We start from the raw sequence: 17,497 nt of genomic DNA on the forward strand, positions 1-17,497 counted from the left end.
TCAAGCAGCTGAGTTTGCCTTGACGTGGGTGAATTTGCTGGACATGAGAACTTCATACTGACTAGCGACCTCGAGTTTACTTTCAGTTTTGTTAGGGATTTGTGTAACAGTTTCACTTGATGGTATGTAAATCGTGCTAAATACTTATGCGGTGACTTCGTTCAAGTATATTTTAAACACACGCAGGTGTGGGTATAATGCAAATTCTACAGCTGTGTGTTAAATAAAATCACCAACATAAGGTCTCCTGCAAACAATGTTATGAATGTTTCTAGGTTCGAGGCTCGGTAGAAAGTGAGAATGTGTACTCAATAACTTAACATTGCATGCTTTGTCGACAAACAGGATTTCAGCCCACATTCAACAGACTGCTTCTTGTTTCCTACAAGAATATATGCAGTACTATGCTTAGACCTATATGCACCAGAAATCATTGCAAAACAATTGAATATCAACGGAGACTATTTGAAGGACGAGAACCAGTCACGGCTGGATTATATCCGCCTAGAATTACATACAGATTTAAATATGATCTACAGCCTATGTCTCTTAAAAGTAGCAATCACAAACGACGTTCACTGTTATCATAATTACACTTCATGTTCACAAAATTCTACTCAGCTAAGTTTATCACTTTACGAGTAAAATTTAGCAATGACTGCCATTTTCTAATGCAGTCATGTTTTTTTTCTAATCTGTTACTTATTCAATAACAATAATATTTACTCATAACGTAAACAGTATAATTTTAATACATTATTACTTTATAATAGTTTGTTAATTATTAGATTCTAATCATAAAAGTACATTATGAACAAAACTTCGCTATACCGCAATATTTATAGCAGGGAGCAGGACGCTACTCACCGGTTACAGCTGGAGTATTTATGCGTAAAATTATAATTTTACATACGATTTACAGTCTACGTCTCTTAAAAGTAGCGATTACAAACGACGTTCACTGTTATCATAATTACATTTCATGTTCACAAAATTTTACTCAACTAAGTTTAACACTTTAAGATTAAAATTGTACAATGACTGTCATTTTCTAACTGCAGTCATGTTTTTCCAATCTGTTCCCAAGTTACTTCAATAATAATAATAATAATAATAATAATAATAATAATAATAATAATAATAATAATAATAATAATAATTACTCACAAGATAAGCAGCATAATTTTATTACATTCGGTACTTTATAATAGATTGTCATTTATTAGCTTCTAACCATAAAAGCACATTATGAACAAAACTTCGCTATACCGCAATATTTCTAGCAGTGAACAGGACGCTACAATTATTATACTGTTTAATTTATAAATAAGCCTAAATGTTATTATTGAAGTGACTTAAGTATAGATTATAAAAAAACTTGACTGTCATGATAAAATTAAAATAATTGTTAAATTTTACTCGTGAAGTGTTAAACTTAGCTCAGTAGAATTGTGTGAACATGAAATGTAATTCTGGAACTGTGAACATCATTTTCTCAGTGCTACTTTTGAGTCACATAGGCTGAACGTAACTTATTATGGACGTAATTTGGAGTGGATGTTGTACCTGTGAACGAAATATCTTTGGACACAAAAAGGTATACGATATGTTAGTGAACAAAAATGTTGGCTGAAACGTCCTGGAACGAATTTTATCATTAATAGCTTCGTAGTTATTTGCATGGAACCATAACAGACACCCGTTTTCCTTTCAAAGACTAAGCGAATTTACAGGGCAATTCTTCAGTGATGAACGTTGTCATCTAGATCATTCACAGTGAGGGTCATATGCTGTCGTATCCACCTTTGAGTGTTAACACTTCCTGGCCCTTGAAATTGATCCAGTAACTCATGGATTGATTTTTTGAGACTTGAACAACGAGTTAGGTACTATAAAGAGGTTGAAGACCTCTGATAAGCGCTCCCTGCGGAGGCCAACAGTACTATAGATCGTTCCCTAAAAAACATGGCAACGAGTTGGTACACGTATTATATTTTTCAGATACATCAATATTTAATTTAAACATTTCGCTATAGGTTTTGTAAAAAGCTGATTTATAAATTAAAAAGTAATAATTAAGACTTTAAAATTTCCAAAAATGTCTCATTCCCTCGGATTTAAATGAAATGTACCGTAAATCATAATATTCGTTGCTGGATAATTAAACCCTCTCAATACAGCTACCATTGCCGCAGAGAATTATAAGATAAGACGGACTGAGCATAAGCGAAATATCTGTATTAATAAGTTTGTACCGTCAAGAGTTTAGTATTTATTGTGTTTATAGGGCGTACTCCAATTTTCTTTTTATTAATGCGTAGGGCTCTTTTTTTTTAACAAAGAGGAAAGTAAGCACTTGCATCACACACAATTTGTCATTAATGTTCAAAATAACGTAAGAACAGTTTTATTCTGCAAAAGCCTCTGCCTAGTTGCGAGACACGTGTGAGATCAATGTTTGTTTCAATTTATATTAGACTACACGATGTCTCCATCACGCGACAATATTTGTTTCAAATTATATTAGACTACATGATGTCTCCATCACACGAAAAGAAGTGTAGCTAGCTGTGGCTCCTGTTGTTTCTGATAACAATGTTAATCGTAAGTATCTTATCGTTTCAATACATGTGGTGAGTTATGATCATGAGTAACTTTCTATTAGTGTCATTCTTTAATTATTATGTTGCATGCTAAGAGGTTATTTGTAGTTTTAATAATTGCAGTTTTCAAAAGTTCTCTGTGTTAATTCCAATTTCAAATGAATTTTTCTCAATAACTTAATAACTGGATGTTTTTTTTTTTAATTTTCGCCACTACCTTTCCTATATTTTACTCCTATTAGTTACATACGTCGTCTCTCTTGAAATCACCTGGTGAGCACTGAATTACATAATTTCATATTAGGTTAGATTAGCTGTAAGGTAATTAAATTTGTGACGAAGTCAAAAAATTATTTATTTTTCTTCTGCCGATTAAATTCATCCGTCTTTAGGTGCTTTGCATCGAGTATAGCTTGTCATTTAATATCTGGGCTATATTTAGTGAAACTAATGAAACATAGGCCTACAGCTGTTATAAAACGTAAAGTTTTGTGTGTATTTTACTTTTTACTTATTAACATAGTCTTAATATGTAACTCAATTCACAATAATACTAACATCATCACAGTCATTTCCTACGACATCCGAGCCACGCCCCTTTGTTTTGACTAACCGAAACATGGAGGACCAATGTTCAATTGTCTTCAACTTTCTGAGGTCTTTGGCCTCTCTATAGTATCTAACTCGTTGGACTTGAAATATTAACACTAGAGAATCATTTCTCGAATCATCTTGGAATTTCACGTGCTGACTATAAGTGTGTATTGACACGCATGAATCGTTCAGTAAGGGGTAAAAAGTGGTCGAAGTTGTTTTTTTTTATTTTAATTGGTTACTTAACGACACTATGCCAAATAGCGGCACTAAGTTATTTAGCATCGATGGAAGTGGTGAAAGTGATATGGTAATTGGCAAGAGAAGGCCCAGAATTCGCCGTGGAATTACCTGACTGTTGGGAAAAATATAGGAAGAAACCCATCCAGAAAATTGATCCAAGCGAAATTCGAACTTAGCCCGAACGAAACCTCGGATCAGTAGGCAAATGCGCTACCGCCTGAGCTGCGCCGGTGGCTGAAGTCGATGTCAAGGGAGTGTATTGCTCTTTATCAAGGCTAGTAATGTGTAGAAACTATAAGAGAAACCAGAGAAGCAATAAATAAAATAGCTACATTGAAACAGTTTACCAAAGAGCAAAGATTTTACGGTACGTACACGTGTTTTGAAATGATTTATAACCTTAAATGTACCACTTTGATTAAATTTTAAAATATGTATTTATTCAGGAAGCTACGGTGATCCATCCCGAAAGCCATGACTATTCATAGATTGAGAACACTGCACTAAAGCAATGGGTCTTCGGTACTATGTGCACTATTATTAACAAGAGAAAATATTTCTGCCGAAGAGCGTATTATTCCAATCCACGATCGTGACTTGCACGCCTTAAGCATTACACACATTACAGAACACTAATGTTACATAGTAACCATAATACAATATAATAATAAAGAAACTTATTGTCTAATTTTTCTTACACAACGAATTATCTCCGTTCTTTCTATTTCTTGGCTGCCAAACATTAGAGAACAGACATTATTTCACTTTCACATACATCCCTTTAAAATAATTTTGTTGATACTCCGCTGACTGCGCAGTGTAAACTATCGACATCATAAATCGAAAACACTATAGCTAAAATAAGATTTTTTGTTTGTTTAGTGACTGCAACTCCGCACTAAGATCTGTAGCACCTTACACTGTGGCTAGTGAAACTCCTCAACAGACAGAAAGAAGGGGATTTATTGGTCTCTTGACTGGGATATGGTACAACATCTTGCGATATGCTGCCAGAACCAGATGACGAACAAACTTTTGCTCTCATCTTTCATCATTAAAATCTACAATTATTATGTCGTGAATACGATCAACAGGACATTTGCAATAATCTAAGTAGTAAAAGAAACGCTTAGAACCTGTATGTCTTTTCCAAATCAGTATTCAGTGTTTTCAATCTTGCTTGGCTTCTTAGAAAATAAAAACTATACATCATCTAAAAATTTAATAGGAATTTGTAGGGGAGAGTCGGGTAGTATCGGACATCGGGTAGTATCGGACAGTGCGTTTCTTTCATCTATCACCATATGGTAGTACCTGAATGACATGGTTACGTTTCTCTATGCGACATCACAGAAACGTAACCATGTCAATCAGGTACTAATATCGTGTGATAGATGAAAGAAACTCACTGTCCGATATTACCCGATGTCCGATATTACCCGATGTCCGATACTACCCGACTCTTCCCTATCTACATAAATAATTTATGGCGGTATATTATTGATGAACATTACATAATGTTATTCAGGACAAAGTATCGGGATATCAAAGAAAATTTTCATTTAAACTTTAAATGTTTTGTGAGATAAGAAAAGATACTTTCGTTATGAAAATGGTATACCATGAAAAGAAAGAATACTTAATAGATTAGGAATTAATTACAAGATGCTGTAAGTAGGAGAATAGGTAGACCATGAAAAAATTAGTGAAGCCAGAACTGCTTTTGAGTGTAAATCCTGTAGTGATATGAAGTGAATGTATGTTTGAATCATCTTATATATATTTTTTTCAATTAATGAATTAATACAAAATGAACGATATGGTAAGTGAGTGAATGTAACAATATGTGTAGTTTATATTCACTGCTCTTTTATATTGTAGAAGATATGAGTTTTATCATGCATTATACACTGGATTCCATCAATGCCGTCTCGTTCCTTAGCCGTATACTGACAACGAAACTCCGTATTCCCTACCCTGCACGTGTGACTGACTCGTCTGTCTTGTGCATTCCGGTTTTCAGTGGTGTTCATTCTAGAGTAATAGCTACACAATTATAACTCATTTGCGATGCATACCAACATTTCAGAGGTGCAGTGGCATGCCACAATTTCAAAATGTGACGCCATTAATGGAATACATTTTAGAATGTACGGGGATTACCAGTAATTAATGTATGTTATGTGTTACAGAAAACAAAAATAATTTCGTAAACATACAGATAAAATAATTAATCTTTGTTAGTGATTGTGAGACGTCTACCTCGAATTACTAAAATGTGTTTTATTCTGTTGACCAGTGCCATTTAAATAAAAAAATCTGCAGCAATTTTAACTATATTGGAAATTGCTTTATGTGATATTAATTTTAAAGTGTAATATACGATAATATATTAATAATGTATTTGTGTCCCAGGGATATTCAAACATCTTCTGAGTGTACATGAAGATATCTAGACTAGACGGCATTTCGGAAGGCGGTCAGCTGCTATATGCGCCGTAGCATTTCTAATATATGACGTCACAAGCTTGTACAGTAGAACCAATCAGAATCGGTCTATAACAAGTACTTCCCGAGTTCGTTTGTTCACGTGTGAGTGTTTCAATATACTGAATAAGTAAAACTAACATTTACTGTGTGCGTGTAAGATAAATAAATGAAAGAAGAGACTGTAAAAGACAAGTATTGCACAGGCAAGCGCGGAAAATAGTGTTTAAGGTGTATAATTATTTCAAAATCGTTGACGAGCAGAACGCTGCCGGCCATCTTGATGCTGGCTGCAACGTTGCTAAGGCACAAGAAACGACTGCAGAAGTATGTGGTATGGGATTGAGAAACGTGCAAAGAATATTTTTATTGAAGAAAAGAGGGTTTGTTTGGTGTCATGCTTACAGTAATCAGTGCTAAGGTCATTACTGTCTTTCGATAATTTAAATTCTCTCCTGCGCTATTTGTATTGCACGTGCGCGTGAAGTACGATGTTGCAATGTTGTATGCTGCCTTGCTCTCTTTATCTGTCTCTCTCGACGCAAAAGCTAGCAGCCTACCGCCTTCCGAATTGCCATCGACTCTAATGTCTGACGTTGTACTTAATGTGTAAAATGATTGATATAAAGTGTAATTTTACTTCTGTGTTGCACATGTTATGTTAACACTCTAAACTTATTGTACCTGATGCATTTCTTTAATCTCACTGTATTTCAGAAGTACTCATCTTACCAACAGAACACTGTAAAATGTCCATGTTATAAATTTTATTTTTTTATAGCTTTCGTTGGTGACGTGAAGTCGTATGAATGATTAAACTCAATAAAAGTTATATGTTTACAATATTAAGTATGTACCGTCCTTTAATATAATTCAAGTTGTACTGTTTCAAGATGAAAGTATAGGGAGCCCAGGTTTGATTCTCTACAGGGGCCTAAAGAATTATTTTCTTTCCCGAAGGAGTGGGTATGTCTTATAATACTGTATTTTTCTGTGTTGCTTTAAGCCGTTACCAGCTAATCAAGTGACTAGGGACTCCCTTTATTATGAATATGCCGTGTTCAAAATCATCACAAGATCAAGATAGAAATGTGCATTTTACCAAGTTTGGATGTGACTTGGGAGGAGATGATGATGATGATGATGATGATGATGATGATGATGATGATGATGATATGTACTACGTAGAACATTCATTATATATATATATATATATATATATATATATATACTCAAAATAGTTTAAAAGCCGATTAGGGAAACGAATTACTCTCAGCACATTCCATAGATAAATGCAGAATAAATGTTACCAGAAAAATAGGTTAAACTAGGTTACGTTAAACTAGATTAGATTACATTATTCTAGCTCAAGGTATCCTTTAAAGCCGAGGGCTTTTTCAGTGAAGGGAGCTATGATCGGTAGACCACTTCAGTATATTTATTAATAAATAATTAATAAGTAATAAACAGGAAAGGAAATTGTAACAACTGAAATTAATAATGTCATCATATATACTTCAGTATATCTGGGTGATTTTGTGACTTCGTTACAAACGTTTGGAGGTGACAGGAACGATGAATATGAACATTTGTCTTATATAAACCATGGCCGGTAATGTTCCGTTTGGTACCGAGAGTGCCAATGACATACGAGTATGAACAATTTCAATAATTAACATCCTTTAACTAATTTTATGTATTTCAAATAAAAGAACTAAGGAAGAGACTAGTGAAGTACTTTGTATGGAGTGTGGCATTGTATGGGGCAGAAACAAGGACATTGCAACGAAGTGAAAAGAAGCGAATAGGAGCATTTGAAATGTGGATATGGAGAAGAATGGAACGTTGAAGTGGACAGACAGAATAACAAATGAAGCTGTGCTGAAAAGAGTAAGTGAAGAAAGAATGTTGCCGACACTGTTTAGGAAGAGTAAAAAGAAATTTTGTGCTAATATAAAAACTGTGGGCCAAGGACTAAAACAAACAAATTTCAGTTTTCGCTTTAAAAACTTTCCCACCTGCCTCCCAAAAATATTTAAGGGATTTCTTTTGTAAGAAAATGCTTAATTTTGTGTCAAGTAATCAGAAGAAAAAATAATTTTAAAAAATTGGATAGGAATTGCAAATTTTTCTTTCAAGGGTATATAAGTACCGGTATTTTAAAGTCTTTGAAATAGTACGAATTGACTGATATCTAGCCTTTGACTGTCATCAGAAAATTCGTTTATGTCGCAAACTGTGCTTCACTCCAAGTCCTTCCGAATATCAGACGAGGTTTAGACGAAAAGTCCTTTATCGTAGGATGGTAAAGGACACAATATTTTCTTCCAAATAATAAAAAGGGATATATAGGGATTGCATATAAGAAATAAAAGAGGTTGAGAGAAAGGAGAATAAAACTGCACGTCTTCAGAAGAACATAGTATATTTTCACTTTAAAGCTGACTTGGGGTAATATTTTGGTGTGCCGCCTGATGACCCATCTGTTGCATAAACGCGCCCCACGGAAGCGGACTGTAACACCAGGCAGCGTTGGGCACATCTCCAGGATTTCCCCCGGGTAATTTAGACGCGAAGCTGCAACAATGTTACAAACACTATGCCCGAGCGTAAAGTAATTGGATTGAATTCCTTTAGGGGTGATTTACTCTGCAGGGTGTGTAATAGATTGCTACACTAAACGTTTCGTTCACATTTATTTAATCTCATACGAACAGACTGAATTTCTCTCCCTGGTGTTCTAAAACAATAATTAAATCAGCATTTAACATCATCTTTTTATTTAGTCCTCGTTATGACTCGGATGGTAGCATTTATAGTTACCCAACGGATGAGAGTTCGATTTACTGCAGAATATTAAGCATTTATTTCCTTTCCATGGGGGACCGAGTATTCATCTCTTTTTTTTTAATTGGATTATTTTACGACGCTTTATCAACTGCTATTGTTATCTAGCGTCTGAGTGAAATTAAGGTGATAATGCCAACGAAAGGAAATCAGGGTCTAACACCTTAAGTTACAGAGCATTTGCTCTTAACGGGTTGAGGAAAAAACCCCGGAAAAAATCTCAACCAGGTAACTTGTTCCAACCAGGATTCTTTAAAAGTCATTAGTAAGTAAGTAATTATGTTAGGTGAAGAATACAATACGTGCAGTTCTGCGTTGTGTAACTTTCTCCATTCTCCTGTAACTTCATTCCTCTTAGCCCCAAATGCTTTCCCAAGCACCTTATTCTGAAACACCCTTAACCTCTGTTCCTCTCTCAGTCCAAGTTTCATAACCATACAGACCTACCGGTAATACAACTGTTCATAAATTTCAACTTCCTACCTTATGAAAACGAAAAACAAGATATTAATAAAGATGGTAACAGAAAATACTAATCAAGCACGTCTCCAAACTAAAATGGACATCTGACCCACATATTTCGCAATGAAAACTACAAAAACTCATAAATGCTCATAGGAAACTTGAAATAGATTTCTATTGCGTGACTCAGTGAGGAACATGATTGTAATTCCCTAATTAACTGTAGTGTTGATATTACAGAAAAGCACGCTACTAATATCTTAAAATTACATTCTATAACAAAATTTTGACCACGCCTCCAGTAACCTAATTTAAGTATCGTATTAATGTTTGTACGGTAGACAGTATCGCAGGCCAGAGCGCCTATTCACTCTTATTTTAACAGGTCTTCTTGGAAGAAGCAACAAACTTTGGACATGCAGTATTCCAACGCTGCTGAAAATGTTATGAAAATCTAGCATCTCTGTTCATGTGCCATTTTTATGAAGTAAATTTTGGGTAGTGATATTAATTCTATATTTTTTTATTTTAGGCTTTCTTTTCTTTCTTTCATATTTATTTGGGTTCGTGGTTCTCACTGTTAACGGTTGTTTAATGTTGTCGAATCTGTTTGTTATTGGATTATATTCAGTAAACTTTCTCAAGTGATATCCGTATCCCCACACTATTATAAATTTCATAAACACAAGGAACTTGTAAAAAGTATTTTCTTCTGACAAAACCATCGAAATAAGAGTTCGTGTTCAGATGAATGTCCTATACAATCTGTATACGTTTGTCAATTGATAAATTTTATATTCTACATATTATTTGGAAAGCACTCTGAAGATATTTCATTATGTAAAACCTCTTTTCGATATAAGAAAAAGTAATCTTCTGTGGTCAAATGAGCAATATCTACGTGTACATCACGCATCGCAAAACGTTACAAATTCATGACACAATATAAATACTACCCGCTACACACAAAGTGAAGACAGGAAGTGGGAAGCATCGGTCTTAGTAAATTAGCAGAGGCGGTTTGTAATCGTCACTATCTTCCGTGTTCATAACAACGAAATAACAAATATTAATTTTCAACATTACAGAGATTATTCTGTAGGACAAATTAATAAAATCCATAATATTCTCAATTAATCCTGGCCAATTAAGTCACTCAACTGAGTACGCTCCTAGTATAATGGCAGTTGACACTAGACATGCAAATCAAGATTTTCAGGTATAACTCCCTGTAAAGTTGATTTGAATAATTTCGAGGGAAAAATTGTTCCGGAGCCAGGTATCGAACCCGGGACCTTTGGTTTAACGTACCAACGCTCTACCACTGAGCTACTCGGGAACTCTAACCGACACCGATCCAATTTTTCCCTCTATATCCACAGACCTCAAAGTGGGCTGACAACCGTCAAGCAACCAACTTCGAGTGCACACTAACTCCGTGTGACTTAAATTGTGGTTTTCTGTTAACGAACAGTGACGTGTATTATGCAAATCAAGATTTTCAGGTATAATCTTGATTTGCATAATACACGTCACTGTTCGTTAACAGAAAACCACAATTTAAGTCACACGGAGTTAGTGTGCACTCGAAGTTGGTTGCTTGACGGTTGTCAGCCCACTTTGAGGTCTGTGGATATAGAGGGGAAAATTGGATCGGTGTCGGTTAGAGTTCCCGAGTAGCTCAGTGGTAGAGCGTTGGTACGTTAAACCAAAGGTCCCGGGTTCGATACCTGGCTCCGAAACAATTTTTTTCCCTCGAAATTATTCGACACTAGACATATACGTCAACATATAAGCCTAACTTGGAGTCAGGCCACAAAGGGGAAACTCTGAATGAGGAAGGTTCGATTCGGTGCTGTGGATTAAATTCGGCGTAGTTCAGTGGTCAGAGCGCTTGTTACGTAGAACCAAGGGCCCGGGTTCGATCCCCGGCGCCGGATCGAATTTTTCTCCTCAAATATTAATTGTCAACATTACAAAGATTATTCTGTAGGACAAATTAATAAAATCCATACTATTAAAATAATAAAACTAAAAGAGCTGTGTGCCAAGATGTTAAAAAATAAGTTGTGTAGGTATACATGAGCTATGTACCAATGCCAATGCATAACTAAAGAAGTTATGTATAAGTTGGTCCTAGTAGTTCCCACACCCGCTAAAAGATCGCACTTGCTGCACATTTAAATTCTGTAATATGAAACAGTTTTATTGATTTTCTCAAAACACAGTTTTGGCACTTAGCTTCTTTGGCTTTGCAAGGCCTCAAATAATTACACTACAAAGACGAATAACGAGCTCAGTTTAATTACGAAGATAACAAGAACTTTATTACTAGTAAATATTTTCTATTCATATAAATGTAATGTCATCTGCGTTGCACGCCAATACGGTGCTAAGGACGTGGAGCTTTCATATTTTTGTTTATCTTTGTATTACAACGAAGATATTTAGGGCTAACTAGCAAACATTCTCATAAGGATAGATAAAAAAAAGTTAACGTTTTTCCTCCAACATGTTAATAAAGCCAAAAACAAGTGCTTATACAAACTTTGGCCATTGGAGTGCAATCAGGAGGACCGTCCAAAAAGTAAGTTTTCCTGGAGCCGTTTGCAGAAACAAAACACAATGGAAAATTTTATTGAAACAGATATAGCAATTGAGCTATTTTTCAACAATTCCCCACCGGAATTGAGACATCTGCGATACCGTGGGATCAAAAGAGAGATGCAGACGGCTGTCACACATTAGTACCGATTCCAGGCGGCAGACTTCTACGGCACAGGGATACAAAAGTTGATTCCATGGTATGACAATGTCTCACTTCCAGTGTGGTATACAGTATGTTGAAAAATAGCTAAACAATTACTGTATCTGTTAGAATAAATCTTTACATGAAACAGTGTTTTCTTTCTGTAAACTTCCTTTCTGGAAGGCCCTCATGTAACCAAAATTTGTACAAGCATTTGTTCGACACTATTAACATAGTGGAAGAAGAAAAATTGCTCTTTTTCTCTGCCTCCATGAGAATGTTTGCTTGTAAGAGGATTTACAAGAGAATGACGAATGTTGCTGCACGCATTGTATTCTTCACATAACATAATTAGGAACATTACATCCAGACATTTGAGATGGGCAGGGCATGTAGCACATATGGGAGAATTCAGAAATGCATATAGAGTGTTAGTTGGGAGAACTGAGGGAAAAATATCTTTAAGGAGGCCGAGACGTAATTGGGTGGATAATATTAGAAAGGATTTGAGGAAGGTGAGATATGATAGTAGGGACTGGATTAATCTTGCTCAGGATAGGGACCGATGGCGGGCTTATCTAAGGGTGGCAATGAACCTCTAGGTTGTCTAAAAGCCCTTTTAAGTAAGTATTAGAAGGAAGTATTTCCTTTACTATCCATACACATTTTATCCTAGAAAAATCCAGCACACAATTTCAAAAAGATGTAATTTGACTCAGAACATTTCTGCAAGAAATGACATTAAAAATCCGGAATTCACCTGGACTTGAACTTTGGCTCTTCTAGTCCTAGTGTGTAGTCCTGTCGACAGGACCAGCTTACATCCTTTCACTTAAGAACAAGGTTTCTTTTACGTGGCATAAATATACAACGCAGGACAATCGATTTCATTTCTTCACTGAAAGAGTTAAACTTTAAAATGTTTACAGTATCTAAAATTTCGACCACATCGCTCAAACCTTAATCTAAACTGGTGTCATTAGAAAGAACGGCTCAAAGAATTTCAGGGGATGTGTAATTGTAATTGTTGGCAGAAGACAATAGATGGCACTGTAAAAAAAAAGATGTTGTTCCTGCTCTTTCACTTGTCATTGTGGCATTGTTAGAGAGAATCAAATTATTATGTTAAATGATGTGAATGTTTACATTTCAACTCAATATTGAATTCTGCAGCATTTAGAGAGTTATGGCGAACCCACAGGAACGTAGTTGGTACGTATTGGAATACCATAGCAAACGGAGAGTTCAGAGTGTCCCATGACGGAATTTTAACATGCGGTACCTGCTGACAAGACGATTCTGAAGTGGTAAAAGACACACCAACGAAATTCCTGTATGTTCGCCATAACTATCTAAATGCTGCAGAATTCACACTGACTTGATGTGTAAACATTCACACCATTTAACACAATTTGCTTCTATCCAACAATGTCACAACTCCAAATCTTGGTGTGAAATCTGATGCAACACCAGGGCGACTGAACCAAGTTAGATTTTTAATTGCCAAAGAGTGAGAACGTCTTTTTTTCTTATAGTGCCATCTATTGTTTTTCACCAACAAATTAAAATTACACATCCCCTGAAATTCTTTGAGCTGTTCTTTCTAATGGAATTGGTATGAATTTCTTAATACATATAGTTACAAAATTATAGTGGTTTGTAATCACGGAATGTTTCTATGGGAACATTGTATTTTACAAAGGCGTCATTAACTCACTTTCAATCAAACATAAAACTTTTCAACTTAACTTTATTTAGTATAAATAGGTACATTATTTTCCTTCCCTGTACACAATCAATTAATTTTCATTTAGTGCATATTGTGTTAATTGAACCTCAACTAATGCTTCCCTACTGCATAATCAAATTTAATTTCAGGATTTCTCCCCATTGCTCTTTTCCAGTATGCTTGTTTCGTTATAGCAAAATCATCCTTTGTTCTTAACAATATTCATTGTGTGGTTGTGTTGTTACAGAAGTGATGATCAGGAGGTGATGGGTAACAGCTTGTGTCCACTAATGGAATTCCGTCCCAGCGGTAGCTTCTCTCCTCTTACGCCATACTACTAACTACCTTCGGCTTACTAACATGTGTTTCAGAGCCCTTGAAAGCTTAATCGGAAAATGTCGTCGCATGAAAAATGTAAGTTTCCAAATTAGACTTTATGTTAATGTACGAAAATATTAAATCATATTCCTAATAGCATACAAAGAAATTTAATAGATTCTGAACACACACCATCTTTAAAAAAACATAGTAAAACCACGATTGTTCCACAATATGATGAAAACATTTTGATAATAATTATGTTAAAGCTTAAAGAAAGCAGGTTTTTAAAATTTCTGAAGATTTTCATAATCGAAAGCTCAGAGGTAGAAGTGTAAGTATTTATTTAGTGAATTTGTTGAAAATTAATCAAGTTTCAAAAAAAATTGCCAACACTACAGTGCAACATTTTTATGACAATTATATTATTGACATTTTGTTAAATTACAAATTCAATTATTTCCACTTAAATTTTCTTCACAGAGCAAGACACATTGAATCTATTAACATTAATCTAAATGTTTCAGTAAAAAATTGTTCTTATAAGTTGCTTTAAGAAATAAAATTTCCAAAATATAATAGTAATGAAAAATATATCGACTACTTACATTTAAAATTAAAAAGTATAATTTACATTAAATTAAAATGCTCCTACTTCAAAATGTTACTTACTTCTCATTTGTAGATATGGATAATGTAATATAAAGTTTCTAAAGAAATGTATTAATATTTCTGAAACATTCATTAAAATGTTGAACTCTGAGTATAATAAACTAAGTGTGAAAAATAGAGCAGTATATATTTTTTGCTTTATTTTGTCACATATTCATCGTTTTGACTAAGTTGTTTAGAAAATGTATTATAATATATATTTTAATTGCATTCCGTTTCAGCTTTCAAGGTCTCGTAATAATCGTTTGCTATCCATACTGAAGGAATTGCGCGTTTACTTGGTGATGAATCGTTTTAAGAGAGATTAAAACACTGAAGTCTACAGTGGGAGGATTTAGCAATAATATTGTTATGCAGATTATAGAAACATTAAAAAATAGCATACTGATTTAAGGAAATGTAAGATACAATAATTAAATTTTGCTACATTTTCAGTATTATTGCAATAGGGAACAAAATTAAAAAGATGCTGATTTTTTAAAAAGAAACTAACATTGAAGTATTTAGAATGAATTGCGTAGTTTAGAGTGTTTAATTTTAAGTAATCCAAATATTAACAATGCAAAGAGACCAAAGTTACGTGTTCCTTTGTAGCTAATGAATATATCTGAAGGACAATATACCTCTCTTTGAGGTAGAGAATTTTATAGGGGACCATTTCTTGCTGAATTTTCCCACCTTAAGACTCTTTTCGTCATACACATATAAATAATAATTATTAGACATTTTATCACATATTAAATACTCAATAAAATACATGAATATTATCCTTTAGTATACTGTCACATATACAAAAATATTATAACGTAATACTATATATACAAGAAGTATGATAATTTAAGTAATAGGTTCCTCAAACGCCAAGTTTCAGAAAAAGAACAATTGTAAAATCTCAATACTGGAAATGATAATATGTATTTCTTGTAGTCATGTTCCCATTCAATAGTTACCATAGCAGTAAATTTTGTTAGATGGTTGACCGATGATAGAAGCATTGTATCGATTTTTGTAAATTTTTACTAATATGTTCAGTTAGGCCTAGATACGACTTGAAATTAATCACCTCACTATGTTTTAGAGTCTTATATTAAAATTAGATTCATATTTATTATAGTTGGTGCTCACATGCATGATATTTTAAGTTATTTTATTTTATGTCAACACAAATAATTTTAATCCAAAATTGGGAAGTTTATTAAAGATACTTTTCCAACATTTATATTATGAAAACAAACTCAAATTTAGACAAATGCAACTAAAATTCTGCAAGAATTTATTTATATGAAATTACTCGCAAGTTACAATGTCATACACGTGAATGAATTATCAAATTTGAAGTTCTAGAATTATACATTGAAATGTTTTAAATTACGAAGAATATGACTGAATATGATGCAATATGTTTATTGTGGCATGGTATTTGCATTACCAAGATTTGTTTTCATATTAGCTTATACAAAATATAATGAACTATAAAAAAATAACTCACCACTGAAAACTTGTTGACATTAATATCAATAATCTGAACATAAACATAAATACTTTTGCTTGTAATGACCAAAATCACTAACTTACGAGAAGACTGAATTAAAGTATAAATATGTCCAATATGTTGATATTACAATTAAATTAAGAAATACTTTATATATTACATAAATCTGAATTAATATTAGCAATGAAACAATCCAAAATAATAGGAACTTTTAAAATATTCTAATAACTAATTCACGATTTAGATGTATACATTTATATATAAATTACTATGTTGCCAACTTCGAGAATTGAAATTACATAATGTACTCAAATATATATATTATTTAATATTTAGTTATTACCTATAAGTTTTGTACAATTTGTATTTTTTATAATTATTTTGTATGTTAGTTACTTTCGCATCAATTGTTTTAATCGTTTTCAGAAAAAATGTATATGCTGCATTTATCTTCATCTAGCTCCACACTGAGTGATCATTTTGTTTCACATCTTAATTAATCTACCATGCAAACATTGTGATTTAATATTAAACATCGAAAAAACACTGTATAATGCATGAAATGTTTTATTGTTAAACATGTGATATGAAATAAAAGTATATTTATTGACAAGATAGCAAAGTTTGTTGGTATGAATATTATCTTGTAATCATGCCTAATTATCACACTCCGAGTTTTCTGAATATTAATTTTCTTTCATTGCATTTAATACAAAAGTTAACCTCTTCTTGACAATTATTGAATAGTGTAAACCAGAATAAAAAATTATAGTTTCTCATAACAAACTCAAGATAACTTCTTTACATCAAAGCTTGTGTAAAAGGCATCTGGATCATATTATATGAATATTAATGTCACATATATTTACATGAGAAATAAAAGTGACAAAGTAATTATAAAATCCCCTGAATTACGTGAAACGTCTTTATTCTTGTATTGTTTTTTAACATTCATTGTAATAAATTTACAGCTTGCACATTTACAGATGATGTAGATGCATCATTAATCATAGCCACTACAACCTATACAATTGCTTTCCGTTCCTTTTGTGTGTTGTTTACACTGTCTCACAAGTTTTGTCCACTCTTTCTGCCATTTTTTTTACCAGTTCACATCGTTTACTTTCATTACTAGCTTGTCTCCTCCCTTGCGATAAGTACGTCTGTATTCTGCTTATGACTTCTGGGAACTGCCATCTACCGACTGATGCAATAACGAAAACAATGGTGCTGCCTCTACAATTAATTTTAGCAACTTCATCTTACACAAAATTGTAACACATTTTTTCCAGTTTGTAAGT

General features: G+C 33.5%; 1 protein-coding gene across 2 annotated transcripts in view; it reads left to right on the forward strand.

Moving 5' to 3' along the window:
* LOC138697556 (acidic phospholipase A2 PA4-like) overlaps positions 1 to 16,818 on the forward strand; it is a 176,941-nt gene extending 160,123 nt beyond the window's left edge. The window contains exon 6 of one of the 2 annotated variants that reach the window (XM_069822905.1): positions 13,962 to 16,818. In XM_069822905.1, the coding sequence (XP_069679006.1) occupies positions 13,962 to 14,055 (94 nt within the window). In that variant the 3' untranslated portion in view covers positions 14,056 to 16,818. Of the gene's footprint in view, positions 1 to 4,322; positions 4,661 to 13,961 lie in introns of those variants that run through there. The other variant, XM_069822896.1, reaches the window with a different exon arrangement.
* Positions 16,819 to 17,497: the final 679 nt, after the last annotated feature.

The sequence above is a fragment of the Periplaneta americana genome, chromosome 1 (assembly GCF_040183065.1).
Source record: "Periplaneta americana isolate PAMFEO1 chromosome 1, P.americana_PAMFEO1_priV1, whole genome shotgun sequence".
NCBI classification, from domain to species: Eukaryota; Metazoa; Arthropoda; class Insecta; order Blattodea; family Blattidae; genus Periplaneta; species Periplaneta americana.